The sequence below is a fragment of the Lingula anatina genome, chromosome 1 (genome assembly GCF_051362555.1).
Source record: "Lingula anatina isolate TDL-2025a chromosome 1, LinAna3.0, whole genome shotgun sequence".
Taxonomy (NCBI): Eukaryota; Metazoa; Brachiopoda; class Lingulata; order Lingulida; family Lingulidae; genus Lingula; species Lingula anatina.
Window position 1 is genome coordinate 68,786,576 of NC_141767.1, and position 14,941 is coordinate 68,801,516.

At 36.1% G+C, this 14,941-nt stretch overlaps 1 protein-coding gene across 5 annotated transcripts; it reads right to left on the minus strand.

Moving 5' to 3' along the window:
- Positions 1–578: 578 nt before the first annotated feature.
- LOC106152082 (uncharacterized) lies at positions 579–14,888 on the minus strand. 5 transcript variants are annotated; one of them, XM_087002694.1, is made up of 9 exons: positions 14,784–14,888; positions 7,893–7,984; positions 7,137–7,683; positions 6,421–6,548; positions 6,005–6,074; positions 3,644–3,790; positions 3,001–3,132; positions 2,366–2,438; positions 579–2,139 (listed from the first exon to the last, which is right to left on the minus strand). In XM_087002694.1, the coding sequence occupies exons 2-9, from the start codon at positions 7,950–7,952 to the stop codon at positions 1,995–1,997; spliced, it is 1,302 nt and encodes a 433-aa protein (XP_086858820.1). In that variant the 5' UTR covers positions 7,953–7,984; positions 14,784–14,888; the 3' UTR covers positions 579–1,994. The 5 variants fall into 5 exon arrangements, with proteins under 5 accessions (XP_086858820.1, XP_086858822.1, XP_086858819.1 ...); XM_087002696.1 differs by lacking the exon at positions 14,784–14,888 and adding an exon at positions 14,404–14,570; XM_087002693.1 differs by lacking the exon at positions 14,784–14,888 and adding an exon at positions 14,396–14,423.
- Between the last annotated feature and the right edge of the window lie 53 nt (positions 14,889–14,941).

Sequence of the window (14,941 nt, forward strand, 5' to 3'; positions counted from 1 at the left end):
AATTTCATTTTTTTGAAAATTTTGGCCCGTTTGACCTTGAAATAAAGGTCAAAGGTCAAATCCAAGGGCATATTTGAAATCTACACATATGACTTTTGGAAAGCCGTCTGTAGAAAATTTTCCCATAATTCCTTCCGTAGGGTAGATAATTGGCATTGAATTTTCAAAAATTTTGACAAGGGTGCATTTCAAGGAGCGTCACGCCCAGGTCAATGTACCGACTGAGACAAAAAAACCTGGGGGTTCAAGTTGAGGTTATATGTGACCTAAATCCAAGAGATGGGGACAGGGGTCCTTGCGGTCTAGGAGGAGAAGCGGTAACGGTGACTTGTATCCGGCGCCAGTACGCGGAGCCGGCGGAGCTTACGGAGCCGGCGGAGCCAACGGAGCCGGCGGAGCCGGACGAGACGGGTCGGGACTAAAACCATGAGTACCGCCAGCGTACACGCTGGTGGTACTAATTACTGGTATACTTCTTTTGAAAATAAAAACGTAAAAATAAACACTGTGAATGCAGTCAATGAATCTACCAATTGTTTAAAGTAACAAAAACGTTCGCATTACTGTATAATGCATACACACTTTTATTAAAAGAATTTGAAACATGACAAAATAATGGTTTGTAAATACTGAATCAGTTTAATAAAGGTACAATGTATCTTTCAACTACAATGGAATTTAACATTTTCAAATAGGTATACACACACAAACACTCTCACTGTATATATATAAATTGAAAAGTATGAATCTATTATAATTTATCAGGAATATCCCCCTACCTCCTGTGATGGATAACATACTGAGAATGAACAAAGACAGTGATTTTGAGAAAATTTATAAATGCCTGCCTTCAATAAAAATTTATCCCCTTGTAGATGTTGGGTATACGGATACTCTCATTCTTCCATGTATCCCATTAAGGAATGAATTATCACTTTTAATTGTTTCACCACTACCCCCTGACATTAATAAGCATCTGAATCTGAATCATCGAATCTGGCTTTCTTTTCTAGTTCATTAATTATTATTTACTTAACCTGATATTCACGAAACTTACTAATAAAATCAAATGAAATGCAGATTAATTGACTTAAAGAAAAAAATTAATAAATTGTAGTATTTGTTTGATTAAAAACTGACATTTAAAGGCAAATTTATATCTATGGCATCTAATAATTGAAGGTTTCCTCTAAGGTCTGTTTAAGGGCATAAGTGAGCTTCCGAATTCTTGTAATTGTTAACCAATACTTTTCGTTTTCTTTTTCATATTTAGTAAATTTTCAAGAAATATATAAATGTCTCAAATAGATGACTCAAAAGCAAGGTATTTTCTTTTCTGGAAAGCGGGGAGTTGTCTTGGGGGGAACTGTGGAAATGTCTTAGAATCAACAATATCCCCATATTAACTTCTAAATGTTCATTTACATCATGTTCCTAGAACTATATGTAAATCATACATAAAACATAATTCTCTGCAAAATAAACCACTTCAAAACAGGTACATATACTGGTGCAAAAAAAAGGTCTAATTTACAGAATGAGCAGAATGAATGAGCAGAATGTTAACTTAATAAAGAATATAAAATGTGTAAAATATTAAAGCTACTATCAAGTAAATCAAAAATTAATAAGAATATACAAGTGACATTCTTTATATTCAATGATAAATATAGTATTTAACTTTTTAATGTATCATCTGTAAGGACATCAACATATCAAGCTTTCATCAAAATTGTCTTACTAGGATGCAACCAGTGACTGAAAATCATAATATAAAATGTAAGTTGTCCAAAATAAAATTATAATAATAACTTGTTCTCAATAAAACAAGAAAGGCTGCATTTATCCATTGAAAGGTGAAGTCTCTTGGTCTAATCAGAATCAAATGAATTGATGCACGTGCATCTGTTCATCTGTTAAATTTAGTTTCAGTGGTGATCACTGATTGTCTTGTGTCTCTCACAAAAATTCACCTAAATATTCCAAACTCCTCATTATTGTTTTGCCAAGCTGCAGAGGAACAACCTCTCCAAAACCTCAAGCTCGTTGTCCAAGTTGAAGAAAGACTTCATGGTTTCATTTTTGGACTCAGAGAAAATTTTGGAAGCACCCCTCATGTGACTAAGTGCAATTTCATACCTGAACAAAAACAGACATAAAGAAAATATGGTTATACACATGACGGCATCTCTTAAATATGAAAAAATTAATGACTCAATTTAAAAAAAAATTAATTAGGCTCATCAAAATATTTTCATGTGTTATAATAAATACAATTGTAAAATACAAACCACTTTTTCTGAAAAAAATCCTTTACTAGTGCATTACTGTTGGTAAAGTTTCAGACATAATGAAAAATACAAACCTTTGTTCAAATAATGCTTCTTGAATTTCATCTACACATTTCTTGAAGTGATCAACAGAATCTGGATCAAGTCCTGAAAAGACAAAACTGTGTAAAAAAAACAGAGAAGTTACATAGGGCGCATTCCCATAGATTTTAGATCGATCTATCCCCGTGGGGACTCTCACTAGATTACTGTCAGATAATCCGACTTAAATGTCCGTCCCTCCTACTACAAGCTGTAAGGGGGTAATTAACTTCAGTGCACAGTCGGCTGACTGCAATTTAGCGTGAACCCCCAGGGAGTTAGGTCGATCTAATAAGATCGATCTAAATCTCTGGAAATGCCCTCATAGTCCCAATTATGTTACAAATGGTTCCAGTATAAAAAAAATCACTATTTATTTGGAGGCCCATTATTATTATAGTTTTATGGTTGGAACAAGACATTTCTGATTTAAAATCTTTAAAAACAGCCCTACAAACATGCATTATGCACATACTTCTACATTTGAACAAATAAAACTGACCCAACCATAATGGCATGTATTAGATAACAATATTTAGGTTTTCAAACACACACATCTTGAAAAAAATCACAATCTTTCCAAGTTTCACACTTGAAGAATAAACAAGTAATATCAATCTTATCCCACCTCCGCTGATGATTGAAGATCCAGGTACCAGGCCCTTGGCTATCATATCTTCCATCTCGGACTTCGCCATGACCCACATCATTTGCAGGTTTTCATCGAGATCCTGCACCGTCTGCTGCGGCGTGAGCTGGGCTGTAACACACGAATAACCTGTTAATGTCATCGGGCTAGATACAGGGGCAGACCCACAGATATTTGCTGACCATCTTCTAAATTATCTATATTAATGCACCTTCCTTTTTTGACAGTTTTCTGATAGAGAAAATAATATGCCCATCAATTTAAACTTAAACATTTTGATCGTCTTCTGGAAGACCCTCCCTGAGATCAGTACAAACCTTTTACTTCTATCAAACCTTTTCAATTGTTTTACATATATGTGGTACTGACTGGATCTTTTCAATGGGGAAAATTGTAAATTTTACAAACATTGTATTTTTCTAAGTAAGAAATTCTGAACATTAGAAAATTCCTACTGAGTAGGAGCAACAAAATCGAAAAGCAAACTACTTTATGGTTCCATTCTATACAGTAAAAACATCACAACTGCTAAATAGAAATATATTTTCAATGATTCCAAAATCATGTATCCGAAAGATTGAAAAGGAAAAGTCATAATGTTCCTTTTGTCACTGTAACTTACCTTGTAAGGATTCCAGTAAGACATTTTCTATCTCCCTCTCATTACCTTCCTCATCACGGCGTGGACGTGGTAGTGGATTTCGGGTTGCAGTGAGAGGATTTGCTTCAGCCCCTTGATGGAACAGCTGCTTCATATAGGCATCAGGATCTAAAAATAATTGGGCACTTCAATATTCCTGTAAGTCAACGATGTTTACAAAAACTCCGACAAGAAATATACCTACAGAAGAATGAAGTATAACTATATATATTAAAGTTTTGTTGTTCAGTTACATCAAAACGTCAGTTTATGTTTTATTATTGCCGTTGAAAAACTAGAGGATCAGAGAGGCGATACCGCCTCCAGATATTGTACCACCAGCTGGAGTAAGCGCATTCGTATGGACCCCCCCCTCCTAAAAGGGACACCATCACCAGTCTGGTGTTTGACAAGCTCTATAAGATGCAATCAACAAGAGTTCTCAAAATATGCAAAAAATATAACTAAAAATGATACAATCAAGCAGATTTTCAAATTGACTTGCATTTTCCTACCCTTGCTCACTACTGTATTCTCTAGACAAAAGGCCTATTGGTTTTCCTTGAAATGTGTTGTCAATGGTGCATATATGCTGACAAAAGAGAAAACCTAGGGGAAACAATGGGCACATCTCTGCTAGATTTAAAGATATGAGAGGCAAGAAAATATGCAAAGCTCAGTTCATGGTGAAAAAGTAGGTCAAAGGTCAATTTCAATATCATAGTATATGAATTTCTATTCAAGTTCAATAGCAACCATGGACATTTCTTTGCCAATTTTGCAGATTTAAAGGCCAGAAAACATGCAAAAAGCAGTTCATCATAAAAAGTAGGTCAAAGGTCAATTTCAAGGTCACAGATTGCTAGTGTATTACTTCCTATTCAAGTTCAATAGTAACTATGGACCTATCTGTCAGTTTTGAAGATAAAGGTGAACGAAAATTTGCTAAGTTCAGTTCATAGTAAAAGGAAGGTCAAAGGTCAATTTAAAGGTCACAGTAAATTGCCAGTTCATGACTTCCTATTTAAGTTCAATAGTAACTATGGACCTATCTCTGCCAGTTTTGGAGATTAAAGGGAACAAAAATTGGCAAAGTTCAATTCATGGTGAAAAGTAGGTCAAAGGTCAATTTTAAGGTCACTGATTAATTGCCAGTATGTGACTTCCTATTCAAGTTTAATAGTGACTATGGACCTATCTCTGCCAGTTTTGGAGATTAAAGGGAACAAAAATTGGCAAAGTTCAATTCATGGTGAAAAGTAGGTCAAAGGTCAATTTTAAGGTCACTGTTAAATTGCCAGTATGTGACTTCCTATTCAAGTTCAATAGTAACTATTGACCTATCTCTGCCAGTTTTGGAGATAAAAGGGAACAAAAATTTGCAAAGTTCAGTTCATGGTGAAAAGTAAGTCAAAGGTCAATTTCAAGCTCACATCTAGATTGCAAGTAAATGACTTCCTATTCAACTTAAATAATAACTATTGACCTATCTCTGCCAGTTTTGGAGATATAAGGGACTAAATGTTACAATTCTGAGTTACAAAAATGTGCCACCACAAAGTACTTTTTAATACAGCATAACACGAAAACCGTATGAAATACAAAAAAACGGAGACCACTCTCAGTGTTGGGCTTTACATGCTCTACAAAATGCAAAAAAGAACGGGTCGCTAGCATTAACGGTTCCCGAATTAGAGACAGTTTTCATTTTCGGTATTTTATGGCCGCTACTCCTGTGAAAATGCACCGATTGACCCCAAATTCACAGAGATGAAAGATGACCCAAAGGGTAACACTTTCCAATATAATTATTGGTTAAGTCTGTGTAGTGTCTGAATAACAGTGCAAATAATATTTTTTTTCGTAAAAAATTTCATTTTTTTGAAAATTTTGGCCCGTTTGACCTTGAAATAAAGGTCAAAGGTCAAATCCAAGGGCATATTTGAAATCTACACATATGACTTTTGGAAAGCCGTCTGTAGAAAATTTTCCCATAATTCCTTCCGTAGGGTAGATAATTGGCATTGAATTTTCAAAAATTTTGACAAGGGTGCATTTCAAGGAGCGTCACGCCCAGGTCAATGTACCGACTGAGACAAAAAAACCTGGGGGTTCAAGTTGAGGTTATATGTGACCTAAATCCAAGAGATGGGGACAGGGGTCCTTGCGGTCTAGGAGGAGAAGCGGTAACGGTGACTTGTATCCGGCGCCAGTACGCGGAGCCGGACGAGACGGGTCGGGACTAAAACCATGAGTACCGCCAGCGTACACGCTGGTGGTACTAATAAGAGGGGCTGCTCTTAACAAGTAAAAGCAAGCAAAAAGTGTCATATTCAAGCTCACCTCTAAATAACCCTTTTGATTTTGGTGTAAGTTTCCTTAACACTGCAGTCAATGGAGTTTCGTCCCCAGCCTAGGCAGTAAATGTTAATTTCATTTAATGATTTACCCTTTAAAGGAGCACACACCTCTTTGGGCAAAAAACATACCTTTCTGGTATAATTTTCAAGTTATGCTTACAATTTAATAAAACTTAACAGTCAATTTAATTTCACCAACACAGATAAGAATAATGAAATATTATTACAAATAATTGTCTTCTACCTTAAAACTGCCAGCAAGAAGCATTATACAGAGTTAAAACAGACTCTTGTACACCAAAAAATATTATTACAAGTTTACCCCTAATTCAAAGCCAGTAAGAGAAAATTTAAAGCCAATAATAAATTATAGTTACTTTTTTTTGACCATCTACTTACCAAAAATCTTCCCTCTGGTTTTTCTTCAACTGGATTCCCAATTACAATTTTTCTTGCCTGGGATTCAAACACAACCAACCATGGGTTCACTAATTTGCTTAAAATCACCTTATCTACACAATTTACCCCTGAAAAACAAATGACTTTGTCTTATTGTGAGTATTCCACTGGTTGCTTGACAAGCGGTTATGTTTTACATACAATGTTTGAAAAATAACCAAACTGGGGTGAGATAACTTACTATAACAGCTTTTCAGTGAAAGAAATGGGATACTACATTTACACGTAGTAGCATTCTTATTCTATGTTCATGCTAACATATAAAAAATAACAATCCATTTCTTTGGCAAGAAGAATTTAAATGACCATCAACTAATTATAATAAGAAGACTTGGAACAAGAGTTATGATAATCTGCAGGTCGCCACAGTTATAACATTGTCACAACAGATAAAGCTTTTATATCACTCATTTTGGTAAAAGGAAATGAAATACTATCCCATAATTATGCCTCTTCATCACTTTTTTTTTTTAGTTTTAATAAGGTATTTTCTGAGCCATTTGGCTCTAACAAAATGAAATTATGTTGGAGTGAGGTCTGAATTAATGAAGTGCAGGCACATCTGTTCTTCCGCAAAATGATGTCCACAAAGACTTTAAAATCATACATTATAGATCTCCATACACATAATTTAAATACTACTTGCTGAAACTTACCTGATTCTGTATAGAAGAACATTGGGTCCACTTTTGGTTTACTGTCGAGGATATCAGCATAAATGGCAACAAGTTCTTCATCTAACACTAACCAGGAATAAGGTGAATCAGCAGGAGGGTTTTCATCAAGTCCAATTTGGAAGAGACCCACTTTCACAGGTGCAAAAGTTGATACAAATCTTTCAGCAGATTCACTTTTGGCCTCATAGCTCAACACCTGCACATATCTGAGAGCACAGAGAAGCTGAAACGCCACTTCAATTTTATCTGTCTGAAAAACCACTTTTTCAAGTTGTCTCTTCTCTTCATCTGCCCCCCAGAAAGAAACGGCCAAGAGATTGTTACCAATAAACCAGGAGTAACGAATTTGGGCGCCTTGAATGGAGTTCTTCAGGAATCTACACACACAAGAGTCATAGTCAAACTGTATGTTGCAATCAGGGTGTGATCCTGGCTCAGCTCCCTCATCAGAGACAATTTTCACTGCAAGCTCTGCTGGTTTATTTGGCAAGTTCTCAGAATTTACTGAACTTACGTAGTCTGCTACCTAAATTTTTAAAAAAGTGAAAATTTCTAGAACTTTTATACAGAGTCCATATACATGTATATCATTAAGTGAAAGCCATGGGAACAGGAACTTTATTGATATTATTGAAATATATACATATTGACTAAGCAAACCCCAAGAGTGTGTTTTGTTCAAAAGAAATCATATTTTAGTGATAGTTCTGGAAATTTCATTAAAATATCACTTACCAGTGCAGGTAGAGCCTCCTTGTTATCTAGAGCACACCTTACTACATTTTCCCAAGACATGATGGAGACAGGAATGCTTTCTTCTTCAGTTTCTAAGATATGGAAAAAATCCATTATAAATATTATGCTATAAAATGTTTAAATGAACAACTACATTCTATGGGCTATCATCAGTGTAATCTACCAGTATATATGTGCCATTTAATGAATAAAAATAGATGGTGTTGATGGGTAACCATTGCATAACCTATACGTCGTCGATGCATTGCCAAGAATAGCTCACCCCAGGGACCCGTTCCCTAAATATCTATGCTGTGTATCATGCTTTGTGAAAAAAGTATTACCATCAAATGACCCATATACAGACACATTGTTAGGTTACCAGATGTTATGAAAGGTCTTTGGAGATCCACCTTCATTGGGCTGCTGCTTGTATGTTATTCTCTGAATAACCAAGGCACTATGGGCTTATTTCCAATGAAACTGTGGTTCTATGCAGATCAACCCAACTCTGCAAGGAATCTCGCTGAATGCAATCAGATTAACATGCTTCCTCCTGGCATTGAGTAGAATACAGAGAAGCTGATGATTATGTTATACCAGTATGTTGGAAACAAGAGAAGGGATGTTAATCTATTAATCTGACTGCACTCAGCAAGAGTTCCCATGGAGTTGGATCCATTTTTATTGACATTTTCACTGGGATAACTCAGAGAAATACAATAAATTCTATTTTACCCCCAAAATGTCGGTTAACACAAATATTTTGGAATTTGTGCCTGCCATCACATCCCGTGACCTCCATATCACGTGACCTCCATTATTACAAAAAACAAACTTTTTAGAAAAAAAAACAGGGACTAATTTTGAATGTGGGAATGGATTCATATACCATTGGTAAGTACGGGGAAATTGTCCTTTACCCCAGGAAAATTCATTTTTTGGCCAAAATGAACAGTTGTTATCCCTTTAACTAAGGAAGCATTCTATATTCATTCTTGCAGTGTTTCTTCACTTACTAAGCCTCTCACCTTTCTACTCCCTACACTGTCAATGTAGACATGTGAATATCATCCTAGTACATGTAACAAAACATAACTTATAAATAATTCAAACTTATCCCACGCATGGAAATCACTATTCAGGAGTCCCAACTGTAATTTAATGTGATGCTTTTAGTTAATAGTGTTGCACCTGAATTACTGTAGTAACAAATGGGTATACACTTGCATGAAGTGGTGTCACGAGCAGGTCTACAAGCCAGCTAGTCAGTTCAGCACAGCTTTACTAAGGCTAGACCCTCCTCTAGTGCTGCTGGGTTATATACAAATTTTGTAAAATGATGTAAGACATGAAATGAAGGTATGGACGAGTTAGTATAGTTCACAATGATTATTTAATTTAATGGCGGAGGGGCCATCTAAAGCCATCCACAGCAGAAGGGATTAAATTGTACCACCTGTGTGAGCGCTAGCTTTACTCATGGCTTTAGCCTCGAACTATCTTGTTGACCATGCAATAATTCTTGCGTTTTATCATGCAAGTAAATTTTGGACTATGTCAGTGGTAATTTTACAGGTATTTTACTCCAAGGGATAATTCTGAATTGTTCAAAACTTTTTATATTCCATAAAAGATACAAGTTTACATATTACCCTATGGGCTCATTATACAAAGTGACAGGTTGATAGATCATTAATACACTTAAAGCATTCTAAGCTAGGATTTTCCTACCAAAACCTTATACTTAACAAATTTTCCAAAGGTAAAGGGCATTTTCCTCGAACTTACCAGCCTTTAATCTTCCTTTTCTAACACTCAATATAACTCTGAAGCAATTTTGGAAAAAGCAAAAGACCAAAACATTCACTTAAGCTAAGGTTTTCTAGATACACCATTCATTCCATGACTAGACTTCTCAATATCCCAAGACCCTCTGGATCTTACACAAGAACCCGCATTATTTTCAAACTGTGTCAAGATGACTGACCACCGAGGTTCACCAGGGGGTGGTGAATATGATTATTTTTTGTAATATTGATTTAGGCTATATATCTGTCAATATATGTTTTAAAAGTTTTAATTGTTTTAATTCAACAAGAAGCCATTCATGCACTTGGAATGTATTCAAAACCCTGTCTTGGATTGCTTCAAACACCACCAGACATAGTTATTGTAGCTTTGTGACATAGAACAAACAGATTCACCTCAATCATTTAAAAAGAATGTAGTACATGTACTAGTACACATTTCCCTTTTTCGTGACTTACAAGTTACAGATACTTGATGCATACCTCAACTCAATAACAGAATATAAAGGTTAGATTTGAAGTGAGGGTATTATCATGGTGGGTTTGGGAGATATGATCCACCATGACATGGTCCAAGAATAAACAAACAAGACTTAGTAAGTACTTCCACACAGTCAGGTTTATTCCTGGTTGAGAGCTGAGACCACAAGACAGCTTACTCAACTATCTGATGTGGTCACGTCCAGTTATCTTTTACAGTAAATGTAAACAGCTTATATACTGTACAAAAAAAAAAAAAAAATCTAATTTCAAGGTGGAACAAGACCCAACATGGCATGCAATCCTGTACATAAATATAAATAGAAAAGTTACAAGTTTGACAGGGCATGCTAACACCTGTCTGGCCAGTACTCAGCTGTCTGCCTTGATACTGGCTTTAATTAACTGACCAAATCACTTTTCATAAAAATTAGGTTGTTATAGCATATATATCTCCTGTAACACATTATGTGACTCAAATAAAGTCAACATACCAAAAGATAAACCAATTAATCACTGTATCTTCTAACTGTATCTTCTTAATATTTTTGTACATACATTTGATTTATCTATCTTTCCCTCCAGTTCATAAAAGTCTGCCAAATGACACAGTGATTACTATGCATAACTGCTGCAAAAACAATAGATGAAACCACGCTCGTCTGTCACCTTGATTGGATAGTAAACGATTGTCATAAAATCGCTAAATGATATTAAAACCGGGTGCATAAACTTGGAAGCCACCTAGGACAACCTTGGACTGCCACATTAATGCAATACAATGCAAAAATAAACTATAACAAGTGGTTAAAGCCTTCAAACCGAATGTCGTAAAGTCCCCATATACCTCCATAGAGACAATAAAATAGAGTAAGCTTGTGAAACAAGAAGCCACCAACTTAAACATAATAATCGAAATAAAATACTGCCGGGCATCGGAGCGGCCTAAAACTTGGCATGCTTACCGCAAATACTGCAGGCTACATCATCCCGTTGCTCGTTTGTAAATTCTGTGCATGGCAATGATATTAAAACCGGGTGCATAAACTTGGAAACCACCTAGGACAACCTTGGACTGCCACATTAATCCAATACAATGCAAAAATAAACTATAACAAGTGGTTAAAGCCTTCAAACCGAATGTCGTAAAGTCTCCATATACCTCCATAGAGACAATAAAATAGAGTAAGCTTGTGAAACAAGAAGCCACCAACTTAAACATAATAATCGAAATAAAATACTGCCGGGCAGCGGAGCGGCCTAAAACTTGGCACGCTTACTGCAAATACTGCAGGCTACATCATCCCGTCGCTCGTTTGTAAATTCCGTGCATGGCATACGCACAATCAAACCGTAAATCAAAATTCCACCTCTGATGTTTATTTCGGTCCACTCTAACCTAAAAATTAAGAAAAAGAAGCCATGCCATTGGACAATACGACCTCTGCGGTTAGGTCCCCAGATAGCAAGAAGACGTTGGGCCAACATTGGCACGGTTGGCATTTGGTTGGCATTGGCATGCCACCATTGGGCCAATGTTGGGCCAACGTTGGCACTTTGACGTTGGCCTGCCGCTGTTAAGCCAACATTGGGCCAACGTTGGCACTTTGACGTTGGCCTGCCGCCTTTGGGCCAATGTTGGACCAACATCATTTTTTTGACGTTGAATCAACGTGCATAGGGCCAATTAATTTTTGTCATTTTTAACCTTTAAACTTATGTTGAGCCAGATTCTTTTTTATGTTAACCAGCCATTAGGCCAATATTTGGTGATGTCAGTTTTTTTTTTTTTTTTTTTTTTTTTTTTTTTTTTTTTTTTTTTTTACCAGTGAGCATTAATTGCTGTCATTTGGTCAATTTTGATTTAATTTATCACTAGAGTGATTCAGTTCTCTCACTCTCTCTCTCTCTTATCTTCAAAGTCCCTCATTAGTGCACTATTTGTTTAATTTATATGTTGTGTTTTGACTTTGACTTTTAATTTGAATGAACTGTTGTTAACTTGGTACAGCTACTCGTTCCGGCGGCCGCTGTTTTAAAATTCCGTTTTTTATGATAAGCCGGTCAAGGACCCGGATATAGCGTTCCTTAGAGTTATGGATATGAAAAAGGCACAAGCGTATCAAACTGATACAATTCGTTGAGTGATTTGATTCGTCATGTGTTTTGATTCGAAGGAATCAACAACGGCGACGAGGATAAACTCTAGTGCAAGACTGTAAGCCAACTTTCTTTGAGAAAATGGAGGAAAAATGCGAAATTCTGAAAATCGAGCCGTACAGAAGTCGGAGAGGCGCCTGCTAGACGAGCGCGTTGGCTAGAAAGTTTGAAACTCTTCGCTGACGGATTCGGGAAAAGGATTGATTTTTTCAGAACCAACGGACGGAATGAATAATTAGCAAAGACGGAAAATTAAAAATACTTGTCAGAGGAGACGCACGCTTATGTTGCAGGAACAGGTGTACACGATATTTTCAGAACTCTCTCAAACACAGGTGAGAAACATGAATATACATCGTCAGTTAAATATTTAAATGAAAAGGAACACCAGAAACTGTGAGTATGGTGAAACCGAAGTCATTTGACAAACCACCTCAGTCTAAACGCCAGGAGGTCAGACATAAAAAACGAAGTAGAAACCCCCTGACTGAGAAAACATGTTACAGATGTGGAGGTAAGGGACACTTTGGTCGTGACCTTTAATGCCCTGCTAGAGGAAAATCTCGCAACAAGTGTAAGAAGTTGGATCACTTTGCAAAAGTCTGCAAAACTGAAACTATTACCCATGTAAATCACAGTTATGAACATGATAATCCAGGAGTGCATGTACATTTGGTGTGGAAACTGATGCAAAATGGTGGAAATAGAGATCTATAAGCAGTGTTAATCTCAGTGTTTTACCAGACTCTGGTGAATATTGTAATATCATTGATGAAAATACGTGGGAAATGCTGAAATCCAAGAAAAATAAATGTGGCTCTAGTGCAGGACCATGAAACAAAATATTATTCATACATGTTTGAGAAACCTTCAGAAGTATAGTGACATAAAGGATCATTAAGGCAGGCAAAGGAAGAGATCATGCGGAATTTGAAGTGAAAGGACATTTAATGTAAGATAGAAGTGTTGTTGTTAAATGTTAATGAGTTGATTAGATTTCAGAATTTTCAATGTGGTTAAAAGAATTATAGTTGGAGTTCATATGTTATATATATATATATATATATATATATATATATATATATATATATATATATATATGGGCCATTTCTTAGTATTTGACATGCAATTGCAACAAACATCTGGATATTACAAGAATCCAAATGCATCTAGCATGCTTAGGTTTTCAAAATGATTCAAGCATGAATTGTTTCTATAAACTTAGGTTAAGATCAGCCATCTGTGTTTTAAAAAATAAGTTTCACATACTCTTTTAGAATATTATAATAAACGTTAATGTTTTAACATTTACTTTTTATTATACCTTTTATTATTACCTTATGTATATACATGCACTCGAATAAAATCAGTTGTAGAATTGATAATCACTTTTTTGTGGTGAATATAAATATTAAAGCTTAAATTTAATATATTGCCTTTAAATTCATTTGAAAAATAAATAATTGAAAGCAATAATTAACGTTGGATGAATGTTGGCACTTTAAAATCCCCAACGTTGGGCCAACATTGGCCCAATGAAGGTTTGTTAGGGGTATGACATTGGGCCAACGATGGCAGCCCAACCGTCAGAATTCCAACATTGGCATGACGTTGGCCCAATGCCTTTGGTTGGCCTAATGACGTTGGGCCAACGTTGGCAGGTTGGCAAAATGACGTTGGGCCAATGCCTGTACAACGTTGTGCCAATGAGCAACCATACATTGGGCCAACGTTGGCCCAACGTCGGTGGTTGGCTTGCCAACGTTGGGCCAATATTGGCAGTACAACCAACCATGCGTTGGGCCAACGTTGGCCCAATGCCATCCTGCTATCTGGGTCATTTCCTGAATTGGATTGTGGATTGTGGGTGGACACAGCCGTATGGATTAAATATAAATAGCACAGGAAGAAAACAGAAATTATCTGCTTAGATATTTTTTCAGAAAGTATCAGGCAACGTTCTTTGTTATTTCTGTAAGTTTCGCTATTTAACCATGTAATATAATGGCATTTGGTCGGGTTGAGTGGCAAATATTTGACCTCATTTTTAACCTTTATACCTCATATTAAAGTGAAAGTGAAACGACCCATCCTCTCTGGTCCAATACCACCAGCATTAAATCCTTCCAACTTTCACGTGAATAAAATATCCTCTTTCTATGTAGGGACATAAAAGTCTAACGTATTTTCACAAGAAATGAGGACAAAGCCCAAGTATACAAGCATGAGCATTTGGCCGCTGGGGGATTTTTGTTACACTTCGTCACGAGTATCAATGTTAAAAATAAACCCTATTAAATGCACCGTTGTGCTCAGTTTCACTAAAACAAAACACAACAAACCAAATATTAAAAAGTGTGAATAATTTCTAGTACATAAGAGATACAAAACCACAGCTGGTTCATTTGTGATTAATTACCTGAACAACGTGGGTACTTACAGTTGTAATCCCCTGAATTTGGCGGTGCGCGCGTCGTAATCTGATATAATTGGATAATTTTGATAATTTTAATAGATGGGTAATTTGAGTCAAAAAAGACACAAATTGAAACAACATTTATATAAAGGAAGGTGTACATATGATATCTGCACAAGTCA